The 23,611-nt window shown below is 37.3% G+C and overlaps 1 protein-coding gene across 1 annotated transcript in view; it reads right to left on the minus strand.

Moving 5' to 3' along the window:
* Window positions 1-19,760, minus strand: part of LOC121422453 (calcium-activated chloride channel regulator 1-like) — a 65,322-nt gene extending 45,562 nt beyond the window's left edge. Inside the window, exons 1-3 of the mRNA XM_041617515.1 lie at window positions 19,319-19,760; window positions 12,244-12,535; window positions 83-215 (exon numbers count right to left, since the gene is read on the minus strand). Coding sequence (XP_041473449.1) covers window positions 83-215; window positions 12,244-12,535; window positions 19,319-19,567 — 674 coding nt within the window. The 5' untranslated portion in view covers window positions 19,568-19,760. The remainder of the gene's footprint in view (window positions 1-82; window positions 216-12,243; window positions 12,536-19,318) is intronic.
* Between the last annotated feature and the right edge of the window lie 3,851 nt (window positions 19,761-23,611).

A 23,611-nucleotide genomic window follows, 5' to 3' on the forward strand; every position in this document is an offset into this window, starting at 1 on the left:
ACTTGCCCTGTAACCTATTGAATCTATAATTGGACTTGAACTTCGATTGCTATAGTGGTAATAATGATAGTCAACTGCTTACGTAACTGGCTTCCATCGCAAATCCATCATTGATTGGTAGAAATGTACCACGTGATCTGCATCCCCTACCTCATCTGGATATTCGTTGAATAAACCCCAACGATAATGACCCCATTCATGTACAAGAATTCGACCTGAAAAAAAATGATAAGAATAATATTATCCTATCAGCGCTTTCATATTATTTCGGCTTAAAGATCTTTGTGTGTCTGGGTGGATGTTTGTGTGTGTGTGTGTGATTATAAATAAACTCTTTTGCTTGGAAGTTCTTGATTTGTACCTGTCTTGGGGCCCGTTGCGGAAATAGTTGCGGTTAAACGCAAGTCAAAATATCAATTGCAAGTCCCAAATGCGCGCTGTTAATTGGTTGAAAATCAAGTTACGCATGATTTTTAGAGTTACGATTGATTCTAATTCTTTCTGCAACGGGCACCTGCAAAGCCCGGATTTTTTAAGAGTGTGTCAACTCTCAAAGAAAAATTAACTCACTTAAGTAGCTTGCTCTCCAGCATCATGATCATTGCTGTTAATACGATCAACCTACATTATTATGTAGGGCCTACGCTCTATCCGCTGCCCCCCCCCCTCCTTTATAAAAAAGAGTGAATTTTCACTCCTTTTCACTCCTATTGGAAGTGACGTCAAGGATCATTATACGGAGTGAATATACTAATATTTACACAAATTTCGTATTTAAAACGGTTAAATTCACTTAAAAACAAGAGAGTGAACGTCACTCTTATTCTATTGAAATTTCAACCCTTCCTTGTGAGGATTGAATTTTTCTCTCGATTAGTATTCGGAGAATATTAGTTGCCTACGGTCTTCAAACAGTTTTTTTTTCTTATGCGAAATAAAAACGAGCACATAATACGGAATGACGTTCAACGTTCCATTCATCACTGATCTATTTTAGGAAATTCATTGTTCAAAATGAATGACAAATTTGTGTGTTCTCATCCCGGTTCTCATCTAAATGAATGAAATAAATTTGTAAAGCACACTGCATGGTTGCTGCCCCCATGATAATAAAGGTATTATATTTTCATACGATTTACGGTTCACAAATGGGGCACATGGGATAATATCCTAAATAAATAAAAATAAATGTAAATATAAGGTTCATTGCATGCTCTTTGATCAATGTGTTTGTATCATATTTTTTCAATCATATTGTTTTTTAAAGTTCCGGATATGCATTCTAGAGTTACCATTTTTCATCATTAAAAAGAAAAACTTATTATAACAAGTTTACACGATATCCACTACATTAGTTTGAAAGACAAATAAATCATAAAAGAGCAATTAATTGATTACTCGCGTCAGGGGTCATATATACACGATGGGTTTCTATTAATTTTATGTTTACATCTGTCATGATGCATTAGATTTGATTTGATTTATTTTTTTCATTCTGCATTCTTAACATTCGTATATAATATGTTTATTCGATTATCGAATAAATTCTATTGGGAGAGAATACAAGTTTTAGTATGTAAACAAATATTGACTATGAACCAGTTCACTGCCCTTCAGAAGGAGGTCAAGTTCACGTGTACTTCTGTTGGGGGAAGTCGGTCAAAACGCGCACCCAGAAGGATTGTATCACATTAAAGCGTGCGCGGTAATTTTACACATCCGAAATGCGCCAATGCTCTGAATGCGCGATCAGCGCGGATGAAATCGAGTCATTCACTTTCTAATTTCCGTCCGGGAAAGACATTTTTTATGATCACGGTGGTACTACGGTACCTTTTACTCGGATTTTACGGAAACACGATCCCCATGCACGGAGATATCTAAGATAGAACTACATACGTACGGTACTCTATATCGCGATCTGGATCTATACACGGAGAACTAAATCCAACCCTAGCCGGACTCTAACCTAATAACATCGGAACATATTCCACTGGCACTGATACCGTACATCTGTGATGAAACTGTTAAGATGGTTAAAGTTATAGGCCTAGGCCTATACGGTACTCTTCGCTTCGGCCTAGAACAGATCTACGGAACCAATTTATTATACCTCGGCCTCGGAGACATCTGACAAGTGAATTCACTAAAACTCAATTTTAGTCGCAGGTAGGCCAGCTACACTGCAGATCGATAAGCTAACTTCGTCCACATTAGGATACTGGCTCCTCAATTTCGACGGTCGACTCTAAAGTATAATTATCGCGGCAGACATCAAAACTTGACTGGTTCGATGAAATAATCAATGCCTCAAGATGGGAAAACATATAGGATCAACCAGCAGAGGAGGCAGGGGGAAAGGAGCCAAAGGTTCAAGGAGACGCCCACGTCCACGCAGTCTATGCCGTATGCGGTCAGAGTACCGTACGGGTACCGGTACGACTACGAGCAACGAGAGCCACAACGGAGAGCCCGGCAAGCCAGCAGCCGACCAGACCGGGGGTGATCGAGCCTTCGCTACGCGATGGACCAGAGATAGAGCTCTCAACAAGCAACCACCTCCCACCCACGTTAACCCACGACGAGCCACCAGTCATCCGGTGAGTTAACCAGCCTAGGGCCTGTAATGCAGGCCTCTGGCTTTGGTGAACTTATGTCATTCTCATTAGTAGGCCGATTGTGCCTGAAACTAGTAGAAATAGAATGAGGGTTAACTCGACGGTAACTCAGGGGGTGAACCTGGGAATACAGCTGACAATAACGCTAGGCCTAGATTAACATCTCGCTCATTTTGCAGTGATAATTCAACCAGGGCTTTAGTCCCAGATCCAGGGAAAATGCAAGTGCTAGCGATTAGGGCCTATTTTAATGTCACGCCATAGCACATGTATGTAGATGTGGACCTAGCCTGCAGTTAATTTTAATCACTTGGCTGTGGATCAAGGTCTAGGCCTAGGCTAGGGGTCTAAATTTTGAAATTGCTGCCAATTCAGATAAATTTATACAGAATGGATTGATACACAAGCCTACTAATTGGGTACAAACGTCGTTTAAACTGAAGAAATTAGTGGTATTACCACTGCCGCATAGGTGAAAATATAAATATCGAGCCCGGGCCTAACGTTAGCCTGGCCTGGACCTGGTCTTACTCAGGACTACAACGTAGTGCCCGGCTTGGCCAATATCTCTGATTCATTATAATTCCGAAGCCGGTTGTTTAGATTTTTTGGGTAGTCTAGACTCTACGTCAGAAGTAGGCTAGATTAGATCTGGATAAATTAAAGATCTCAATGCCTAAATTATATTCATTTTCATAGTTTTGCCAGGGTTAGAATATCTATTTAGGACCAGAATTAGGCCTAATTCTAAGACGACGTTTTTGCAATTGGATAAATGCTCGAACTTTTTCAAATCAAATTGAATGGGAAAAGTCAATTCTTTGTCAGATCCAGTCTACTGCCATTTCTGTGCGCAGCCTACAGCTAGGCCTACATCTTTAATATCAACTTCACAATGGAAGTTAGGCTAGGCCTAGTTCTATTTCTGAGTAGATGTAGCCATAGACTAGACTTGTCTGTTTTCGGCCCTGGTTCAGCTGGCAGATAAACCATAAAGGCCGTCTATAGTATGCGCAATAAATCAGCTTGAAAGATAAATGTTGATCTCTTTGATTTAATCTGATCATGGTCTCGGATTTATCCCTGTCCGGCTAGCTTGAAATGTGATGGAATGGAATTCTCTCAGTCTTTCAACAAAAAATGAATAAATAAAGAAAAAAAAATAATAAAAAAAATAGGCCTAAATAAAATAAAGGGATAGGCCTAGATAGAAAACAAACACGGTAAATAAAGGAACCATAGAGTTGGTAGTATTGATAATGAAATATAAAAATAAATATCCCAAGATCTACACCTTGAAGCATCAATAATGGTTCGGTTCATACGCCTTGAAAGGAGGTTGGTATTTGGAATTACGTTTGTATGGAATGTATGTCGATGTTTGGGAGTGCTTTTGAGTTTTAAATCTCGAGAAAACACAGTAACGGTAAATTTACCATGCACTCACCAATGCGAACGAGCATGGAACTCCTACCTCAATCTGGATAGTATTATTACCAATACTTTGCAATATTTTTGCTCTCTTTTGGAAGGGGCAAGTTCAAGGGTTTCGGCAAGCAGCGATTGTTTTTTATATAGCGCTTTGTCAATCTTCAACACAATGAAACATTACAATTCATGGTTGAAGAGTAATAGTACAGGAGCCTAGATTGCCCGTGAGTAGTTGGAACTGAGATGATATCGACTATATATGAATGGCAACAATTGTAATAATAATTTTGCTAGTAATGTTAATAGCGGTAAATATAAATAATGATGAAACAATATTTCCGGAAGGGGTCAAGTGGAAATTAATGGATATAGATTTGGATGTGGCTGAGCCCTGTTAAGCTTCGGTCATAATTTCCATGTGTTGCGTTTTTTAATACAATACATACAAATGAAGTAAGCCATTTAGTTCAAGTGTACATGTAGGTGAACGGGTGAACCTGGAAATGAAGTCGTAAATGTTTTATGTGATAAAATGGGTGGTATTTACCCAACTGTAGTAGTTTGGATAATTGGTTTTCGGGGGAGGATGGCAGTGCATTCTTGTAATTCAGATGATGTTACGCAGATACCCATCCATGGTTTATATCGAAAGAAAGCCACTGATTACTCACTCAGCACGTTTCATAAATGTACATGTGGATGCTTTTTTAATTGATCTGTGAGGGGAATATGGGTGACCAGTGGTCTGCTGCTGATTCTGCAAGAGCTTAAAGGGATTGGTTAACATTGGTTTGACTTTTTAAAAATCTGAGCTAGAAGGTCACACTTGTCACCTGCGTCTGTGATATGTTACAAAAATGAAGCCAAAAAAAAAAAAAAAAAAAAAAAAAATTGCGCTCGAAAATAATTATTTAGTTCTTCAAAAATTGAAATATAAAGTGACCGGAAATACCATCTTAATTTCATCCCATACACTTATGCGTACTATTTAAGCATCTATAAGACGCCTATTTAAAAAATCGGGGTTTGCCTTGTAGTTTTAGCTTTTCATTCTCAATAATGGTTGTTTTCAGGGTTTATTAGTTGTAATACATGCACTTGTACGCATATTTCATCTTGGTTTGAAAATTTTTTTTTTTAAATCGGCAGCCCGCAAAGTTAAACAATACCTTCAATATTGGCGGGATGCAAAGAAAAAGAAAAATAAATGAAAAAAGGGAACATAAAAAAATAAAAGAAAGGCGTCTGCAATTTGGCTTATTTCTGTAGTTTTAGAGGTTTAAACAGTGTATGAATATTGTTGATTATAATCATGATAATACTCTTCTGCTACAACTATTAGTTAAAATAAATTGCTTAACATGCCAAAATAAAAAAAAAACAATAAAGGCTGAAAAAAATATTCATAAATTTGATAACTGGAAAACAGAGATAAAAAGTCGGGAGCTACGTGCATGAGAAGAGCAAGGAAATCTTAATTGGCCTTAAGTTTAAATAGGAATGCTTCTGCCGAAAGTTCTTTATGTCAATGGAATGTGTATAGTTTACATGCAACACCAAATTAAACAATTAGGGTATTTACACGCACAATACAACTCCGGCTTAAAGAGAATTAGGTGTTTTTAACATGATCCATGACAAATCAACCTGAAAAGGAACTATGGGTATTTTACATGTCCCAACGCAAGTCCAAAGTAAAAAGAAGTATGGGTGATTACAGGTGCCAATTTAACTTCAACTTAAAGATAAATCAGAGTAGTTGCCGTCAACATGAGTTTATATCGCCAGAGATCTGGTACATTTAAATGAATCGAATCTTGTGGAAACATGAAACCTAAGCCGGGGATCAATTACCATGGGCAACGCCAATACAGGCAAATAAAGGAAAAGACTAGACAAATCCGTGGAATGTATGCTTACATGTACTTTGATTATTCATCAGAACTACACAATTTCTTGCAGAATCCACTGGCATAAATAATGCTCATATGTATCTGGCATAAATAATGCTCATATGAACAAATGTTGGGGTCATTTTTCAGGTTCAGTAAACTCACTACCACAATTGATAGTTATCTTTGAATATCATTAAGGGTATTTACATGCCGTGTCCCAGTGCAACTCCAGCTTAGATATAATTATATATAATTACATTTACCATATTATGTCCATATATCTGATCTGGATACCAATAAATTATCTCATACTGACATGCATGTACGGCAAAGGCTACCATAATGAATATATACTCGGAAAGATTTCTGGTTTCTCCTTGCAGGGCTCGAAGAATCTGGCGGTTTGGCGACAGCTTACAAGGAGGACTCGGGAGAGGGCCGTCACCACGGGGATCCACAACCTTGGGGTCTGATTAAAGGCTACGAGGTGTACTAGTTGGTGGAGCCGTGGGGGGTACTACGCTTCCCAACTGCCCGAGTGACCTCCAAGGGGGACTGAGATACAGCCCCATACCAACCTTAATAATCATTCACGTGGGATCCAATGGATTCAATGATTGGGCAGCTATTTAGTGCCAAAGAAAGTAGACAAGCTGGAGACAACGCACTGAATTCAACCAGAGCTCTACGGCCTTGGTGCCACATATGTTTCTCAAGCATCTTGCCACGCCTTACTATTATGCACAAGAAAGAACTATCACCTCACAGGCAGCTAGTGACAATGTCAGGAAATCTGTGAACAAGTATATATGCCAAGAGAAGGATTCGGTGCATGCACAATGCGTTATTTATCAACCACATCTTACACTATCATGAACACCGGTACTACAACAGAGGTGGCATCCAACGGTCAGACGAAGGAAGTGACATCCTGATTAGTGATTAGTGATTTCAATAGGGCGGGTCAATTCGCCCTCACCGGACAAGACTTGAATGAATAAGAGAGCTCTAAGAGTCCCAGGATTGGCGAGTGCGACTCCTTTAATTGATCTGGGAATAGCGAAGGAAAGACACTGGACGTGCAGGGAAGTGTTGTTTAATTACACAACCCATGGCACTCATACTATTATAATGGTTTCTCATGCTTATATTGGTTCATTATCCTTTTAACCAAACGGTACCTTCGGCTCATACCGAAGAGAAATACAAGAGAAACATTAAGATTTAATGAACGAATGAGTTACACCGACAAATAAATTCAATAGATCAATAGCACGAAGTGCTCAAAGGTTAGCAACTGGCATTAAGCCAAGCTGATAGTTTTGAATTTGGTTTGGTTATACCTTACAATGCAATCACATCTGTCATATTGGCGTGGGTGGACACTCGCACCTGATTGGACATGGGTAATAGTGAAAATAAACTTGGGAGTTAATTAATGAACAGAGAACCTCTTTCAGCCAAATGGCAAGATATACAGAAACAGTGCCTATCCAATGTTTCTTTTCTTGGTACGAAAGTTGCTCTGGTCAGTGCTTAATGGTAACTAGTTTGGTGCAACTGAACAAATCAAAGAATTGGCAAAAAAAAAAAAAAAAAAAAATATGGGTGTTGTTTTGGGGGTGTTTTTTAGTACTTGGCAATTTCATTATCATTTCTCGAAGCATGCAGGGGATGGAATGACCAAGAGCTCTGTGAGCCAATGGCGGGGAAAGGCCAAGATTATCGGATATTTCGTAGGGGGATCCCCGTCCCAGGCAACTGGGACACTGGGTGGAGCCACCATCCTCCCAGCTGGTCACGTGACTCGTGACCCGGTTCCCCCTATGTGGTTAATTCTTAGCCTTACTCTCTCCTTCCTCTGCAGGCATTGACATTTATTGATATTACTGCGATACACATGTTTGTGAAGTATTGGTGTATTAATTAATGTTTGATATTACTGTGATACACAAGTATGTGAAATATTTGGGTAACAATTCCCGAACGGAAATTAAAAGTTGAGAATATGGCAATATCTGGTATATCGTGTAGTATTTCTTCTCACAATATGTTTATTCGATTATCGAATAAATTTTATTGGGAGAGAATACAAGTTTTAGTATGTAAACAAATATTGACTATGAACCAGTTCACTGCCCTTCAGAAGGAGGTCAAGTTCACGTGTACTTCTGTTGGGGGAAGTCGGTCAAAACGCGCACCCAGAAGGATTGTATCACATTAAAGCGTGCGCGGTAATTTTACACATCCGAAATGCGCCAATGCTCTGAATGCGCGATCAGCGCGGATGAAATCGAGTCATTCACTTTCTAATTTCCGTCCGGGAAAGACATTTTCCCACCTCCCACCCCTCATTCCTCTGTATTGATGTTCCTTAAGGTGCATTTACGGATTCCGTCGATATATTCAATCAGTGGATTTTCTTCTTAGCCCAAGGGTTGAAAAAAGAGAGAGAGGAAAAAAAAAATTATAATAATATATATATATCTTATTAGTATAACATGCGAGACTGGCACAAATGGGTAGCATGAATGAAATAATTTGCATTCACTGTGCTAGGAATGGTAAAATATGATTACTATGACACATAACACATGTAATTGGTAGAAAACCGTGACTATTGGCCAACAGATGGTTGGTACAAAGCTATTACCTCATGGTTATACTCTAGAGGAAGTTTGGACTTTCAGTTGTCAATGGGGTGGCTAGATGAGTTTGTATGTCTTGTTGCTTAGTAAGATTCATTTATGTATCGTCATAGGCTGATTTTATGGTTTTGTAAAGAAATGGATGGCTGGTTGGGGTTGTACCAAGGAGTAACTCCTTGGTTGTATACATATTTTGGTTGGCTGGTTGGGGTTGTTAAATATTTGGCTGGATGGTTGGGGTTGTTATCAACAAGACTTTAGGCCAACAGATGGTTGGTACAAAGCTATTACCTCGTGGTTATACTCTAGAGGAAATTTGGACTTTCAGTTGTCCATGGGGTGGCTAAATTAGTTTGCATGTCTTGTTGCTTAGTAAGATTCATTTATGTATCTTCATAGGCTGATTTTATGATTTGGTAAAGGATTGGATGGCTGGTTGGGGTTGTACACATATTATTTTGGTTGGCTGGTTGGGGTTGTTAAGTATTTGGCTGGATGGCTGGGGTTGTTATTAACAAGACTATTGGCCAACAGATGGTTGGTACAAAGCTATTACCTCAATATACTCGAGAGGAAGTTTGGACTTTCAGTTGTCAATGGGGTGGCTAAATAAGTTTGCATGTTTGTTGATCAGTAAGATTCATTTATGTATCTTCATAGGCTGATTTTATGGTTTTGTAAAGAAATGGATGGCTGGTTGGGGTTGTACCAAGGAGTAACTCCTTGGTTGTATACACATATTTTGGTTGGCTGGTTGGGGTTGTTAAATATTTGGCTGGATGGTTGGGGCTGTTATCAACAAGACTTTAGGCCAACAGATGGTTGGTACAAAGCTATTACCTCGTGGTTATACTCTAGAGGAAGTTTGGACTTTCAGTTGTCCATGGAGTGGCTAAATAAGTTTGCATGTCTTGTTGCTTAGTAAGATTCATTTATGTATCTTCATAGGCTGATATATGGTTTTGTAAAGAAATGGATGGCTGGTTGGGGTTGTTAAATATTTGGCTGGATGGTTGGGGTTGTTATTAACAGGACGTTGTAACCTGTAAACGACATGCATCTTGGTTGTTTTTTAGTACTTGGCAATTTGTACTTGGCAATTTCATTATCATTTCTCGAAGCATGCAGGGGATGGAATGACCAAGAGCTCTGTGAGCCAATGGCGGGGAAAGGCCAAGATTATCGGATATTTCGTAGGGGGATCCCCGTCCCAGGCAACTGGGACACTGGGTGGAGCCACCATCCTCCCAGCTGGTCACGTGACTCGTGACCCGGTTCCCCCTATGTGGTTAATTCTTAGCCTTACTCTCTCCTTCCTCTGCAGGCATTGACATTTATTGATATTACTGCGATACACATGTTTGTGAAGTATTGGTGTATTAATTAATGTTTGATATTACTGTGATACACAAGTATGTGAAATATTTGGGTAACAATTCCCGAACGGAAATTAAAAGTTGAGAATATGGCAATATCTGGTATATCGTGTAGTATTTCTTCTCACAATACATGTTTCATTACATAATAAACATATATTGGTTAATGTTTTTTGGAGCATGAATCATAAAAAGAATGGACTGAATAAAGTCATTCTAAACAAATATGATCTATTACCAAATAGTTTCAACATTCACAGTTTGCAGCAGAATGATTGTCATTATAAGCAGAGTGCTTGAAAAATTACAACCCCGGACTAAAACTCATCAATTTAAATACATTTATACAACGCAAAATGGTAATATTTTACAGATCATTTTTTTCTTAGAAAAATAGAAATACAAATGATATGTTCGTTTTGTCTTCAAGGACAATCCAAAAGCATCCGAGGATTTGTAAGATCGGTTAAAAAATTTCGTTCCCCCTTTATACAATTTTAAAAAGAATGCGCATTTACCTTCATTGTCTCCATTAAGGAGTTTCGAAAAAAAAAGGGCGAAGTACCGGTAATCCTACATCATTGAGTGAATTTCGAAATAATTTAAGGAAATGAATAATAATAATAATAGGCATTTGTATAGCGTCATCTATATAGAAATATTCTATTCCGAGGCGCGTTGTTATTATTATTATTATTACCCCGGCTTTAGCTCGAGCTGCCTTTCAGCGGTCGTGCATTCAAGGAATTTATCCTGCCGGGTACCCATTCACCTCACCTGGGTCGAGTGCAGCACAATGTGGATAGATTTCTTGCTGAAGGAAATTACGCCATGGCTGGGATATAATATATAAAGCATTTTAATGCTGGAATATAATATATAATGCATTTTAAGCCTACAAAAGAGTGCCGTACGGCTTTGATCTGGGTATTTTGACCATCGATCTTCCATTTTGTAGAAAATTACTGATATTCATTTAATGCAAATTGCACTTATGTCTCGCCCACCAGAGGTGAAGGCGAGACGAAAGGATCCAAATGTCGTCCGTCCGTCACAAACTTCGCAACCGTTGGTCACTTTCCAACCAAACTTGGATGGTAGATGTACTTTACATGCAAGACTCTTATGACACATAACTATACAACCGTAAGTCACTTTTCAACCAACTAAACTTGGATGGTAGATGTAGTTAGGGGACCTGCATATTATGCTGCGGTCGGAGGCCACATGGTAAGGTCAAGTTCATTTTCAGGTCAACATTAAAATAAACGTGCAAGACTCTCTTATGACACATAACTCCACAACCGTAAGTCACTTTTCAACCAAACTTGGATGGTAGATTATTTAGATATAGTTAGGGACCTGCATGTTATGGTGCAGTCGGAGGTCACATAGTAAGGTCAAAAGTCATTTTCAGGTCAACCTTAAAGTTTACGTGAAAGACTCTCTTATGACACATAACTCCTCAACCGTAATTCACTTTTCACCCAAACTTGGGTTGTAGATCATTGCACAGTCAGAGGTCACATGGTAGAGTCAAGGGTCATTTTGAGGTCATTGTTATGAATATGATATAACTCCGTAAGTCACTTTTGAACCAAACTTGTAGCTGTACTCGGGAGACCTGCATGTCATTGTGTTCAGAGGTCACATGGTATGAGGTCAAATGTCATTTTGAGGTCAACATTGAAGTTTACGTGCAAGACTCTTATGACAAATGATGAAATTTTCATACAATTCTTTTGCGTGCCTTCGCAAATCACGATATTTCTGACTACTTTCACAAGTGGGCGAGACACAACATCGCTTGTGCCTTGTTATAAAAAGAGTTCCTTTATCATTTTGTGATGATTTTTAGAGACATTCATAGCTATCCAACTAGACATTCATTTGGTGGTGATTTTTTTTTTGGTAAAAGGTGGTGATTCCTTATCTGATTTCTACGAAAGCATGAATGCTAGTAGGCAAGCAACCAGAGGACGGATGGCATAAGGTCCTCTCCGAGGGACCTCGTAATGAGGATATGCCTTACCAAAGGGCACTAGCGCACCGAGTACACCAGTACAATGTCTGACTCATAATAGCTTGGAGCTGGTGGCTCAACTTGCCCCTATGCTTAACTTACCCAGCATTTCCCTATTCTGTCAATTTATTTTTGTAATGCATTATGACAAATTAAAAAAAGCGAACAAACAAAATATCAATACTCTATGCCAGAAAAGAAAGATTAAGAACCGGGATAGAGAGATTATATCAAGAGAAAGCGGATGAATACCTAATTCTCCATAAATGCCTGTCACTTCGTCATCAAGAAGGAAATTCTGTGAAAAATGAATAAAACTTCCTGGTTGTCCACACCCGAGGACTTGCTGGGTGTATGGTTCAGGGGCCCAGATTGGGTTCGGTTCGGCAACAATGACGTCAGCTGTGTCAAAGGTCAGTCGACCTGGAGATCCATATTCTGATCTTTTGGTCCAGTGAGATGGAATGAGGATGGTGACATTTTTGAAGAAGACACGCCTTCGAGTAGCTTGGTAAAGAAACCTAGATCCATCCCTGAACATATCCTGTTTTAGAAAAGATATTTAAAAAATGCAAATCTCAAAAGTCAATTATAATCACTGACGTACAGGTAGGGAATTGGGCTTGCACCCCCCCCCCCAAAAAAAAAAAATGACACCCGACCAAGAGTAAAAAAGAGAAAGGAAAGGAAATAAAAGTGGTAATTATATGAATCATTCTCTGAACCACGTCAAAATCTGTCACAAATTCGATCATCATTCTAAAAAGGTATAGGCCTAATTTTTTACTCGCTCACTTCACTCGGGAGTTTTAAGAAATAATTTTTGCCTCATGCGCCATGCTGTGTGCCTCCCCCCCTCAATTTTTTTTTGTGTGTGTTCATTACGCTACTAATTTTAATGTAACGAAATGTATCCTTATCAAGCTGTCTATTCCACTAAATGGTATTTCCGATCTCCAGTTTTTAAACATTGTTTCTCAAGGTTGAAGTTAACTTTCTTAAAAGGGCCTACATTTTTGTTAGTGTTCTATTGTCGTGTTCGGGATCGAATTAGAAGTAAGTCGGGAAGCTTAATGAAGAAACTCTGGAGAAAGTTATCTGCAATTCAAAATAACAGGGCATGTAAAGTTGATGGCAAAGTTTACATACATCCATGGATATCAGTGAAATTTGTTAGCTTGCCAAACATCATAAAAAATTTACTATATCTTCAGAAATATAAATACTACCATGAGAAATTTGGTATTAATTGAAAGATCGTATAAAGCTCTTTTACATGATTGGGATGCCGTTGGAATAAAATTATTATTTCAGGTGGAATTTTCCTTAAAGATAAAAGTACTACTTGTGCCAAATTTATTCTATTGTATGTCATTATATTTTCAAACATTGTTTCATAGAAATATATAAATGTCAAATCTTTGCTTAATATTACATTTTCTATTATGATATGTCACCACTGAAAAAGGTGTAATCTGAAATGTTAGGGCCGAGAAGTAAATTGCACAATTATGATTAGGAGTGGGCTATACATGGGTCAAAAATACTTTTTTTGTAATTTCAATGTGGGAACATGTTTTTTTTATTCCTTGTTATGTATCTCAACATGAAATGACAATTTTTTTATGTCTCTGGTCCAAGAAAAAAGTGTGCCGGGCCAAAATCCAAAATGGCCGCCAAATATACCACCCAAAATCACAGTTTTGGCCACAACTACTTTATTTTGTGGTATTTTTCTTTGGTTTTGGTGTCTATTCATATGTTTTGTGGGGCAGGCAATTTGTTTTTCCTATAATTAGCACTTTTAAACCACTATTTGTAGAGTTAAAAGGTAATTATACCTAGATTTTCCAATTTTTATAGCCTTTTTCAGCCAAAAAGTAGATTTTATCTTCCTGGAGTTCTTGGATATTAGATAATACGAGATCAACAATAGCAAGCAGCTTCATTGAGCTATATCGCTTTTATTCCTCTTCTATGGGTTTTACGGATATTTGTGGAATATAATCTCATTAAATGAAAAAGATGTTAATTATCCATAGGGGCTATACATTATGCAATAATGCATTGGCCACCATGACAAGGCCTGTTTAAACTATAGTGTTATTCGTGTAGAAATGAGCTCTTAGGTTTAGAATTAGATGCCTCAGAACCTGAGGACATGTTTTGTCAAATATGCTAATTCAGGGGGCGGAGAAAGGTAATGAACCCCACGTCATCGCATTTAAACTGTAGCTATTCTGGGCCCCGTTGCATAAAAAATACCATTATGTTAACTTAACTTAATGGTAACTTAGATGGAATCCTTGTTTTTGATTGGCTGTTGATCAACGTTACCATGATAGTTACCTGACCACATAAACATAGGCCAGTTAGACACCACAACCAGGTAAAAAAGCCTCCAAATGAAGAAGATATGGCTAGACGTATGATATGTATCATGTTATATTTTTATGTGCAATTTACGTTGCTGGTTTCATCATGTACATCAACTGACAAGCAATCAAATTCACAATTCACAATCTAATTTTAAAGCTTACTGAGCTTATTTCTATGACACTATAGTTTATATACAGGTATTGCCATATGTCATGATGGTCAATGCATGGATATACATGTATGCAGTGTAGTATGTACAGTAACAGTATATTGTATACTGTATAGTCCCTATGGACATTTATCATTTTTTAATTTAATAAGATACATTTCACAAATATCCGTAAAACCCATAGAATAGGAATAAAAGCAATATAGAGTGAGTCAGAAAAAATGTCCCACTTTTGTAAAGTTGAATTGTTTAAAATATGAATATTTAATCATTAGTTTCTTGATGTGTCTTTATAGAGGTATCTTCCCAGTACATTCAGGTACCTTTTTCATTTGATCCCCTGCACGCATGACTGAACAGCGGACAATCTTTAGAAGACTGTCAGATCTCACTTGCGCCAAGTTACTGGGTGATGGATAAAACAGTGCTTTAGACAAAGACAGTCCGACAGACTGAAACACACACACCACATGCACACGCACTGGCAGACCCACTCAAACATGCACACACAAGCACACGCACACACACACACACACACACACCCTCACAATTACTGCAAACGCGTCGGTGAATAAAAACACAAACAACTGCTGGGACACCGAACATCTGGGTAACGGCGGCGAAACCCTTGCAAAACAACTGCTACACTCTGAGTCCTTGCATACTCGGTGACCATAAATGACCTATGTTGTGGTGTGAATCGAGGACGGACCATGATTCGTGTACTTTTGCTACTGTAAAAAGAGGCTTAAGTGACTGCTGCCAAATCAAGCAAGCCCTTCTATAGGCAAGTGCAACAAAAGCACAGACATCCATTGTAAATTTTCATTGTTAACCAACAAAAGACATAACCAGTATATTGGATTTATGTGCACTTGATGATGAGGAAGATCCAGATGACAACAATGAGGATGATGATTATGATATGATGGTGGTAGTGAATGTGTTTTAAGGGGAAAGATTGTCGGGAATTGCCACTTAAACATTCAGCGATCTTGATAAAAATCAATGCTTAATCAGAAAAGAGAAAATTATGAACCAGTTATTACCATGTGTGTTGTGTGTGTTGGGGTGCGTGTGTGTGTGTGTGTATGTGAGCATGCCAGTCTGTCTGTCTGTCTGTCTTTGTCTAAAGCACTGTTTTATCCATCACCCAGTAACTTGGCGCAAGTGAGATCTGACAGTCTTCTAAAGATTGTCCGATGTTCAGTCATGCGTGCACGGGATCAAATGAAAATGGTACCTGAATGTACTTGGAGGATACCTCTATCAAGACATATCATGAAACTTATGATAATAATAATAATAATACCAACATTCTTATATAGCGCATATCACTGCCAAATGCGTCCCTATGCGCTTCATTGGATATTATTACCCTGGCTTTAGCCCCGCAGCCTTTTACAGCGCGGTGGCATTTCAAGGTGTTACATATATGAATAATTGTAAAAGAATTTTAAAAGGCAATTACATTTATCTATTAGTTATTTCCCTTTAAGGATAGCCAAGAATTGTAAAGAACATTCCAGGATGTCTTTTTATTATGCAGGCCTTGCCTATTTAAAGGCCAAGGAGTTTTATTGTTGAATAAGGAAAAGCCAAACAATAGAATTGTATTGGTAGTGGAAATGAATAGGCTTAGGTATTTTGTTTACACTGTTGATTTCAATGAGGTCATTCAAGAGTGTTCTGGATTTTGACTGCTCCTGAAAGGAGAAAGTTCTTTTGGAAGACAATTCTAGAAGCTTGTAGATTAGTCGAAATTTGAGAATGATCTAGAACACTTGTAATTAGTATAAAAGCTGCAGATTTTTCAAGATGATGATCACACCATCACATCATATGAGAGCAGGAGATCACATCACATCATATGAGATCACTTCACCAGATCAGATCAGAGCAGTTTATGCATCAATGAACTGTTTGCAGTTATTTTGAGAAATTATCAGTTCTCATCGAGATCATCAACATCATCAACCTGTTCAATGAACACGCTTCAACCCATGGATTGCTGAAATTGACTGTTAATCATCATCAACATCGTCTTCACGGACATTTCAACTCGTTGCAGTGACTCTTATTATTCATCGGACTTCAACATCAGTCTCATCATCGCCATCATTGTGAATTTTCAGCAGTCAACTGGGATTTTTATCATTTGGATTAACTTGGATATAGCATCATCACTTCGGGATTTTACATCGGACACTTCAAGAGATTTATGTAAGATCATTATTTGTTTTATTTTATGTATAATTATTTCCTGTAATTAAAAAAAGGAAAATTCAAACTTTATATTTAAAAATCTTCTTTGTTATTTGTTGCAGTATCGTAACAAAGGAATAAATTCCTGCCAGGTACCCACTTACCTCACCTGGGTCGAGTGCAGCACAACGTGGACGAATTTCTTGCTGAAGGAAATTACGCCATGGCTGGGATTCGAACCCACGACCCTCTGTTTCAAAGTCCGAAGACTAATCCACTGGGCCACAACGCTCCATGATTAAATATTCATATTTTAAACAATTCAAGTTTACAAAAGTGGGACACTTTTTCTGACTCACTCTGTAGCTCTATGAAGCTGCTTGCTATTGTTGACCTCGTACCATCTAATATCCAAGAATTCGAATTTCGAATTCTAAGATTAAGATTCTTAAGTGAAATTATTATTGGTTGGACGTCTAAGTGTTCAAGTCAGTCAGTCTATCTGGTTATGAGTGTGAGTCCAGACTGTCCATCTATCTAATACTCAAGAAGTCTTATTTATTAATATTGGGGTGTAACAATTTAAAGTGGGAGGGATCTAAACTTGCTCTGATTGGTCTACAGGTAACTGTCTATCTAGTAGTAGGGGTGTAGTGATGCTCTTTGCACTGACCCCGGCTGATAGGGTGAGCCATACTTCTTACATCTTTTGTTCATTGAAACTACATGTAGCTGACGTCACTGAGGGTTGGTCTCTCGTGGTCAAGGTTTCGGAGATAAATGGTGTGGGGTTTAGGAATTCTAAGATGGCATTGGGGAAGTTTGTAAATAAATGGAAGTGAATGGCTGAGAGTTGACTTTTTTTCTATCGAAAGAATCCAGTAGATCCATAAAAATGGATCAACATATTCTTTTGTGTAATTAAAGACTTACGGAATCAGAGGTACTGTTTCATCATGGCTTCATGATTACCTATCCAAAAGACGTCAATATATTAATTTTCATTCTAAATCACTCCAAATTGTACCTTTAGGTTTGCTGTACCACATGGCTCCATCCTAGGCCCTTTGTTATTTTTATATTCATATGACTGTTATAATTAATGCATCGCCTTTTCTTTCCTATGTTCTTTTCGCAGATGACACTAATTCATTCTCACAAACAGACATGCTTGAAACAATACTAAAATTACGAATTAGATACAAGTTTATGTGACTAAAATCAAATAAACACTCCTTAAACATTAACAAAACAAACTTTATGTAGATTTTACATAAAACATTTTAATTCTAAACATACATTTCGTAGTTCCTTTCAGATTAATAATTTTAGGGGTATTAATCGATTATAATTCATTTTTACAATTTTTTACATTTTTACATAATGTTATTACACTAGTTGCTAGATGTATTGGTATATTATACAGTGCGTATCAGAAAAAGTTCATACTTTGAAAGAATTCTGTAAAATTATACATTGCTAATATCCTGACGATTTTTCCACATTTTAACATTGGTACAGGTCTATTTATGCGAATTACGGTACAGCTGTCGAAAAATATTTCCGCTTGAGTGAGCACCACTTACTTTTGAAAAGTTAGTGAAAAATGATTTGAGCAGAACTTTCAAATAGTCATGCGAATAAAGATAGACCTTTATCATGAAGAACACGTGGAATTTAGCTAGTAAAAATGATTTGAAGATATCTTTTACCCTTTTTAACCTGTTTCCTTGTCCAAAACACTTTGAAGAGTGCATTGCACCCCACCCCACTCCCCACACACACCAATGCTATCGTGACTATATTTGCTTTACATAAAGCTGTGATTTACATGAGATGGCTAAGCTTGATTTTCATATTGTTAATCATTGCTAAGCTTGGGAAAAGTGTGGAGAAACAAGTATTAAATGAAAATGAAATTTAAACCCACTTTAAATGATAAAAAACTTGGTGAAAAAATGCCGGGGATGTCTGATATAAACATTTGTTCAGATTCAGTTATGTCCTCAGATCCAGCTGGCACAAAAAGGGTAAAGGTTGTGCTTACAAAGTGTTGAAACTTCAATTTGGGAGGCAAAATTTTTACAAAATATTTTATTTCAATTGACAAAAAGTGCAAGGGAAGTGTATGAGAAATGTTTCGCAGGGTAAGTTTGATTTCGCCCTTTCCCCTTTACACAGCGTGAAAACGAGCATTTCTGCGCAAACAGATTTCTGCGAGCTTTACAAAAACGGACACTGCTCACTCAAGTCTAACATTCTGACAAAATTTTTACTTTCATTTGGTAAATGAGACCCAAACCCAAGATGATATGTGAAAAAAATACCCATATGTTGTATATATTTTTTTGGAATTCCCAGGGCTTTTTCAAAGTGTAAACTTTTTTTTTGATACGCACTGTATAGAATCCGGGCTGGTGTTAAATCAACATCTGAATTTTTACAATGTACGCCGCCAAGATAGGATGATTAACACTTTTTTCGTACTTTCTAAAAAGTATTTCTGATTAACTCGCCGTATACTTTTATACGATGCAGTTATAAATCAATTTTTCTGAATGATATTATTCTTACCTGAATTGCCGTGATTAAATCCATGTTCTCCGGTATCGAATCATCAATAGCAACGGCGATGTTGGCATAGCCCCTATCGTCTAGAATGACGGATGATCTCAGATTTAAACCATTTCCTTTTTCTATTATTAACATTACAGCAAAGTAAATTAACAAATTCATGGTTTTGAAGGGCACTGTGGCTAAGATGTATCGAAAATGTACAAACGAAATAGATAGGGCTGAAAAGTACACTGATCCTGTCTCCATATACCCAACGAATAGTTGTTTATCATTCGATAGTTTGATATTAAATGTGTAAGCCGGATACAAATACAATTTGACGACAGTCTGTGTACTTGACTCATTGTTGGAAAACGTTCGATACCTTTTGGGGGCATCGAGGCACTGATTTCATTCGCTCCACTAAGCACACGTTTTATCTAAACTTAAAGGGATGGTCCAGGATGGAAATATTTATATCTCAATAAATAGAGTGTAATTCACAAAGCAAATGCTGAAAATTTGATCAAAATCGGAAAGCAAATAATGAAGTTATCGAATTTTAAAGATCGCATAACTCCGGTCAGCTCTATGCATGTCTTTATGAATATTCATTAGGTGGGCTGATTATTTTTTCCCCTCTTCTTCTTTTGTATTTTGTTATATGAAATTAGGTATATTCAAACATTTCAACCAAGAACTTAAACAATTGGATTGACTTACCGCAACCTTTCTCATTATAATGGAGACACATCATTTACACATAAAAAATGAAACATTTATGATTTCATGTAATAACATAAGAAAAAGAAAAGTGTGGATGTGACATCATCAGCCCACCTAATGAATATTCATGACGATGTGCGTATTACTGTTTTCACAAGATATTGATAAACTTTAAAATTCAATAACTTTGTTATTTGTTATCCGATTTTGATGAAATTTCAGCATTTTGCTCTATGAATTTTACTCTAAATATCTATATATAAATATTTTTCAGCCCGGACCATCCCTTTAAAACTGCCAGTGTAGTAATTCCCTCCACTCATGATACAGGTATAGATGAACATTTCTGAGAGGCGTGGCGTGACCTTTAGAAATGAATAGGGAGGATAATACTCGAACTACATTGCGAAGTGAATGCACAGAAGGGTATTTCCCAGAGACAATTAAGTGATTGATGATCGACATTAAGATTGATCATGTTGATATATCATGGGCTCAACAAAAATAGTTTTGGTGGATCTCCGGGAGAGGGATTTATAGGACGCAGCTAAGTTAACGAAAACAACCCAAATTGCCCCCCCCCCTTTTTTTTTAGTCTTATATGACTTTTTTTATTTGCTGGAGACCAAACGCCCTTCATTTGTTTAATGATGAACTTTTTATATTTTTCATTGTATTTTCTGCATGTCAAATATTCCCCCCCCCAAAAAAAAAAAACCTCATCGTAGTAAATACTAGATCCGCTTCTCAGAAAAAGTCAGCTATTGTTCAACTTTATGAGTTCATAAGCTAAGACCATACGAATTTCCTCCAACATGGCATATCGAAGGCGGAAGACTGTGGGAGGACGAGCTTCGCAAGAGGGGTACTCTTGCGAAGCTCGTCCTCCCACAGTAATAATATCTGATAACTGGAAGGAAAGGGGCTATAGTACAGTGATGCAATGCTGCCTGTGGCAAATTATGCTGGGAAATTGCTACAAGACTGGTTGGGAAAGTCCCTATTCACTGATTGAATGTTTGCATACAAAGTTTACACAAATATTTTAAAGGAGCTGGATAATATTTATCCATCACCCAGTAACTTGGCGCAAGTGAGATCTGACAGTCTTCTAAAGATTGTCCGATGTTCAGTCATGCGTGCACGGGATCAAATGAAAATGGTACCTGAATGTACTTGGAGGATACCTCTATCAAGACATATCATGAAACTTATGATAATAATAATAATAATACCAACATTCTTATATAGCGCATATCACTGCCAAATGCGTCCCTATGCGCTTCATTGGATATTATTACCCTGGCTTTAGCCCCGCAGCCTTTTACAGCGCGGTGGCATTTCAAGGAATAAATTCCTGCCAGGTACCCACTTACCTCACCTGGGTCGAGTGCAGCACAACGTGGACGAATTTCTTGCTGAAGGAAATTACGCCATGGCTGGGATTCGAACCCACGACCCTCTGTTTCAAAGTCCGAAGACTAATCCACTGGGCCACAACGCTCCATGATTAAATATTCATATTTTAAACAATTCAAGTTTACAAAAGTGGGACACTTTTTCTGACTCACTCTGTAGCTCTATGAAGCTGCTTGCTATTGTTGACCTCGTACCATCTAATATCCAAGAATTCGAATTTCGAATTCTAAGATTAAGATTCTTAAGTGAAATTATTATTGGTTGGACGTCTAAGTGTTCAAGTCAGTCAGTCTATCTGGTTATGAGTGTGAGTCCAGACTGTCTATCTATCTAATAATCAAGAAGTCTTATTTATTAATATTGGGGTGTAACAATTTAAAGTGGGAGGGATCTAAACTTGCTCTGATTGGTCTACAGGTAACTGTCTATCTGGTAGTAGGGGTGTAGTGATGCTCTTTGCACTGACCCCGCTGATAGGGTGAGCCATACTTCTTACATCTTTTGTTCATTGAAACTACATGTAGCTGACGTCACTGAGGGTTGGTCTCTCGTGGTCAAGATTTCGGAGATAAATGGTGTGGGGTTTAGGAATTCTAAGATGGCATTGGGGAAGTTTGTAAATAAATGGAAGTGAATGGCTGAGAGTTGATTTTTTTTATCTATCGAAAGAATTCAGTAGATCCATAAAAATGGATCAACATATTCTTTTGTGTAATTAAAGATTACGGAATCAGAGGTACTGTTTCATCATGGCTTCATGATTACCTATCCTAAAGACGTCAATATATTAATTTTCATTCTAAATCACTCCAAATTGTACCTTTAGGTTTGCTGTACCACATGGCTCCATCCTAGGCCCTTTGTTATTTTTATATTCATATGACTGTTATAATTAATGCATCGCCTTTTCTTACCTATGTTCTTTTCGCAGATGACACTAATTCATTCTCACAAACACTTAGACATGCTTGAAACAATACTAAAATTACGAATAAGATAAAATTTTATGTGACTAAAATCAAATAAACACTCCTTAAACATTAACAAAACAAACTTTATGTAGATTTTACATAAAACATTTTAATTCTAAACATACATTTCGTAGTTCCTTTCAGATTAATAATTTTAGGGGTATTAATCGATTATAATTCATTTTTACATAATGTTATTACACTAGTTGCTAGATGTATTGGTATATTATACAGTGCGTATCAAAAAAAAGTTTACACTTAGAAAAAATCCTGTAAAATTATATATTTGTAATATTCTGAAGATTTTTCCATCTTTTAACATTGATACAGGTCCATTTAAGCAAATGATGATAAAATTGTTGAAAAGTATTTCCGCATGAGTGAGCACCACTTACTTTTGAAAAGTTAGTTGAAAAATGATTTGCGCAGAACTTTGAAATAGTTATGCGAATAAAAGTAGAGCTTAATCATGAAGATTACATGGAATTTAGCTAGTAAATTAATTTCAAGATATCTTCTACCTTTTTTTAACTTGTTTCCTTGCCCAAAACACTTCGAAGAGTGCATTGCGCCCCACTTCACTCCCCCACATACCTAGGCCATCGTGACGATATTTGCTTTACAGCTGAGATTTACATGAAATGTCTTAGTTTTGATTTTATTTTGTTAATCATTGTCAAGCTTGCATGGGAAAAGTGTGGAGAAACAAGTATTAAATAAAAAAAGGAAATGTAAACACACTTTAAATGATAAAAACTTAGTGAAAAAATGCTGAGATGTCTGATATAAATTTTTGTTCAGATTCAGTTATGTCCTCAGATCCAACTGGCACAAAAAGGGTAAAAGTTGTGCTTACTAAGTGCTTAAATTTCAATTTGGGTGGCAAAATTGTTACAAAATGCTTGAATGTATCCGTTTTATTTCATTTGACTAAAAGTGCAAGAGAAATTTATGAGAAATGTTTCGCAGGGTAAGTTTGATTTTGCCCTTTCCCCTTGACACAGCGTGAACACAAGCATTTCTGCGCAAACAGATTTCTGCGAGCTTTACAAAAATGGACAGTGCTCACTCAAGTGCAACATTCTGTCAAAACTATTACTTTCAGTGGATAAATGAGACCCAAACCAAAGTTTATATGTGAAAAAATTACCCACATGTTGTATATTTTTTAATTCCCAGGGCTTTTTCAAAGTGT

This window comes from Lytechinus variegatus, chromosome 10 (assembly GCF_018143015.1).
Source record: "Lytechinus variegatus isolate NC3 chromosome 10, Lvar_3.0, whole genome shotgun sequence".
Taxonomy (NCBI): domain Eukaryota; kingdom Metazoa; phylum Echinodermata; class Echinoidea; order Temnopleuroida; family Toxopneustidae; genus Lytechinus; species Lytechinus variegatus.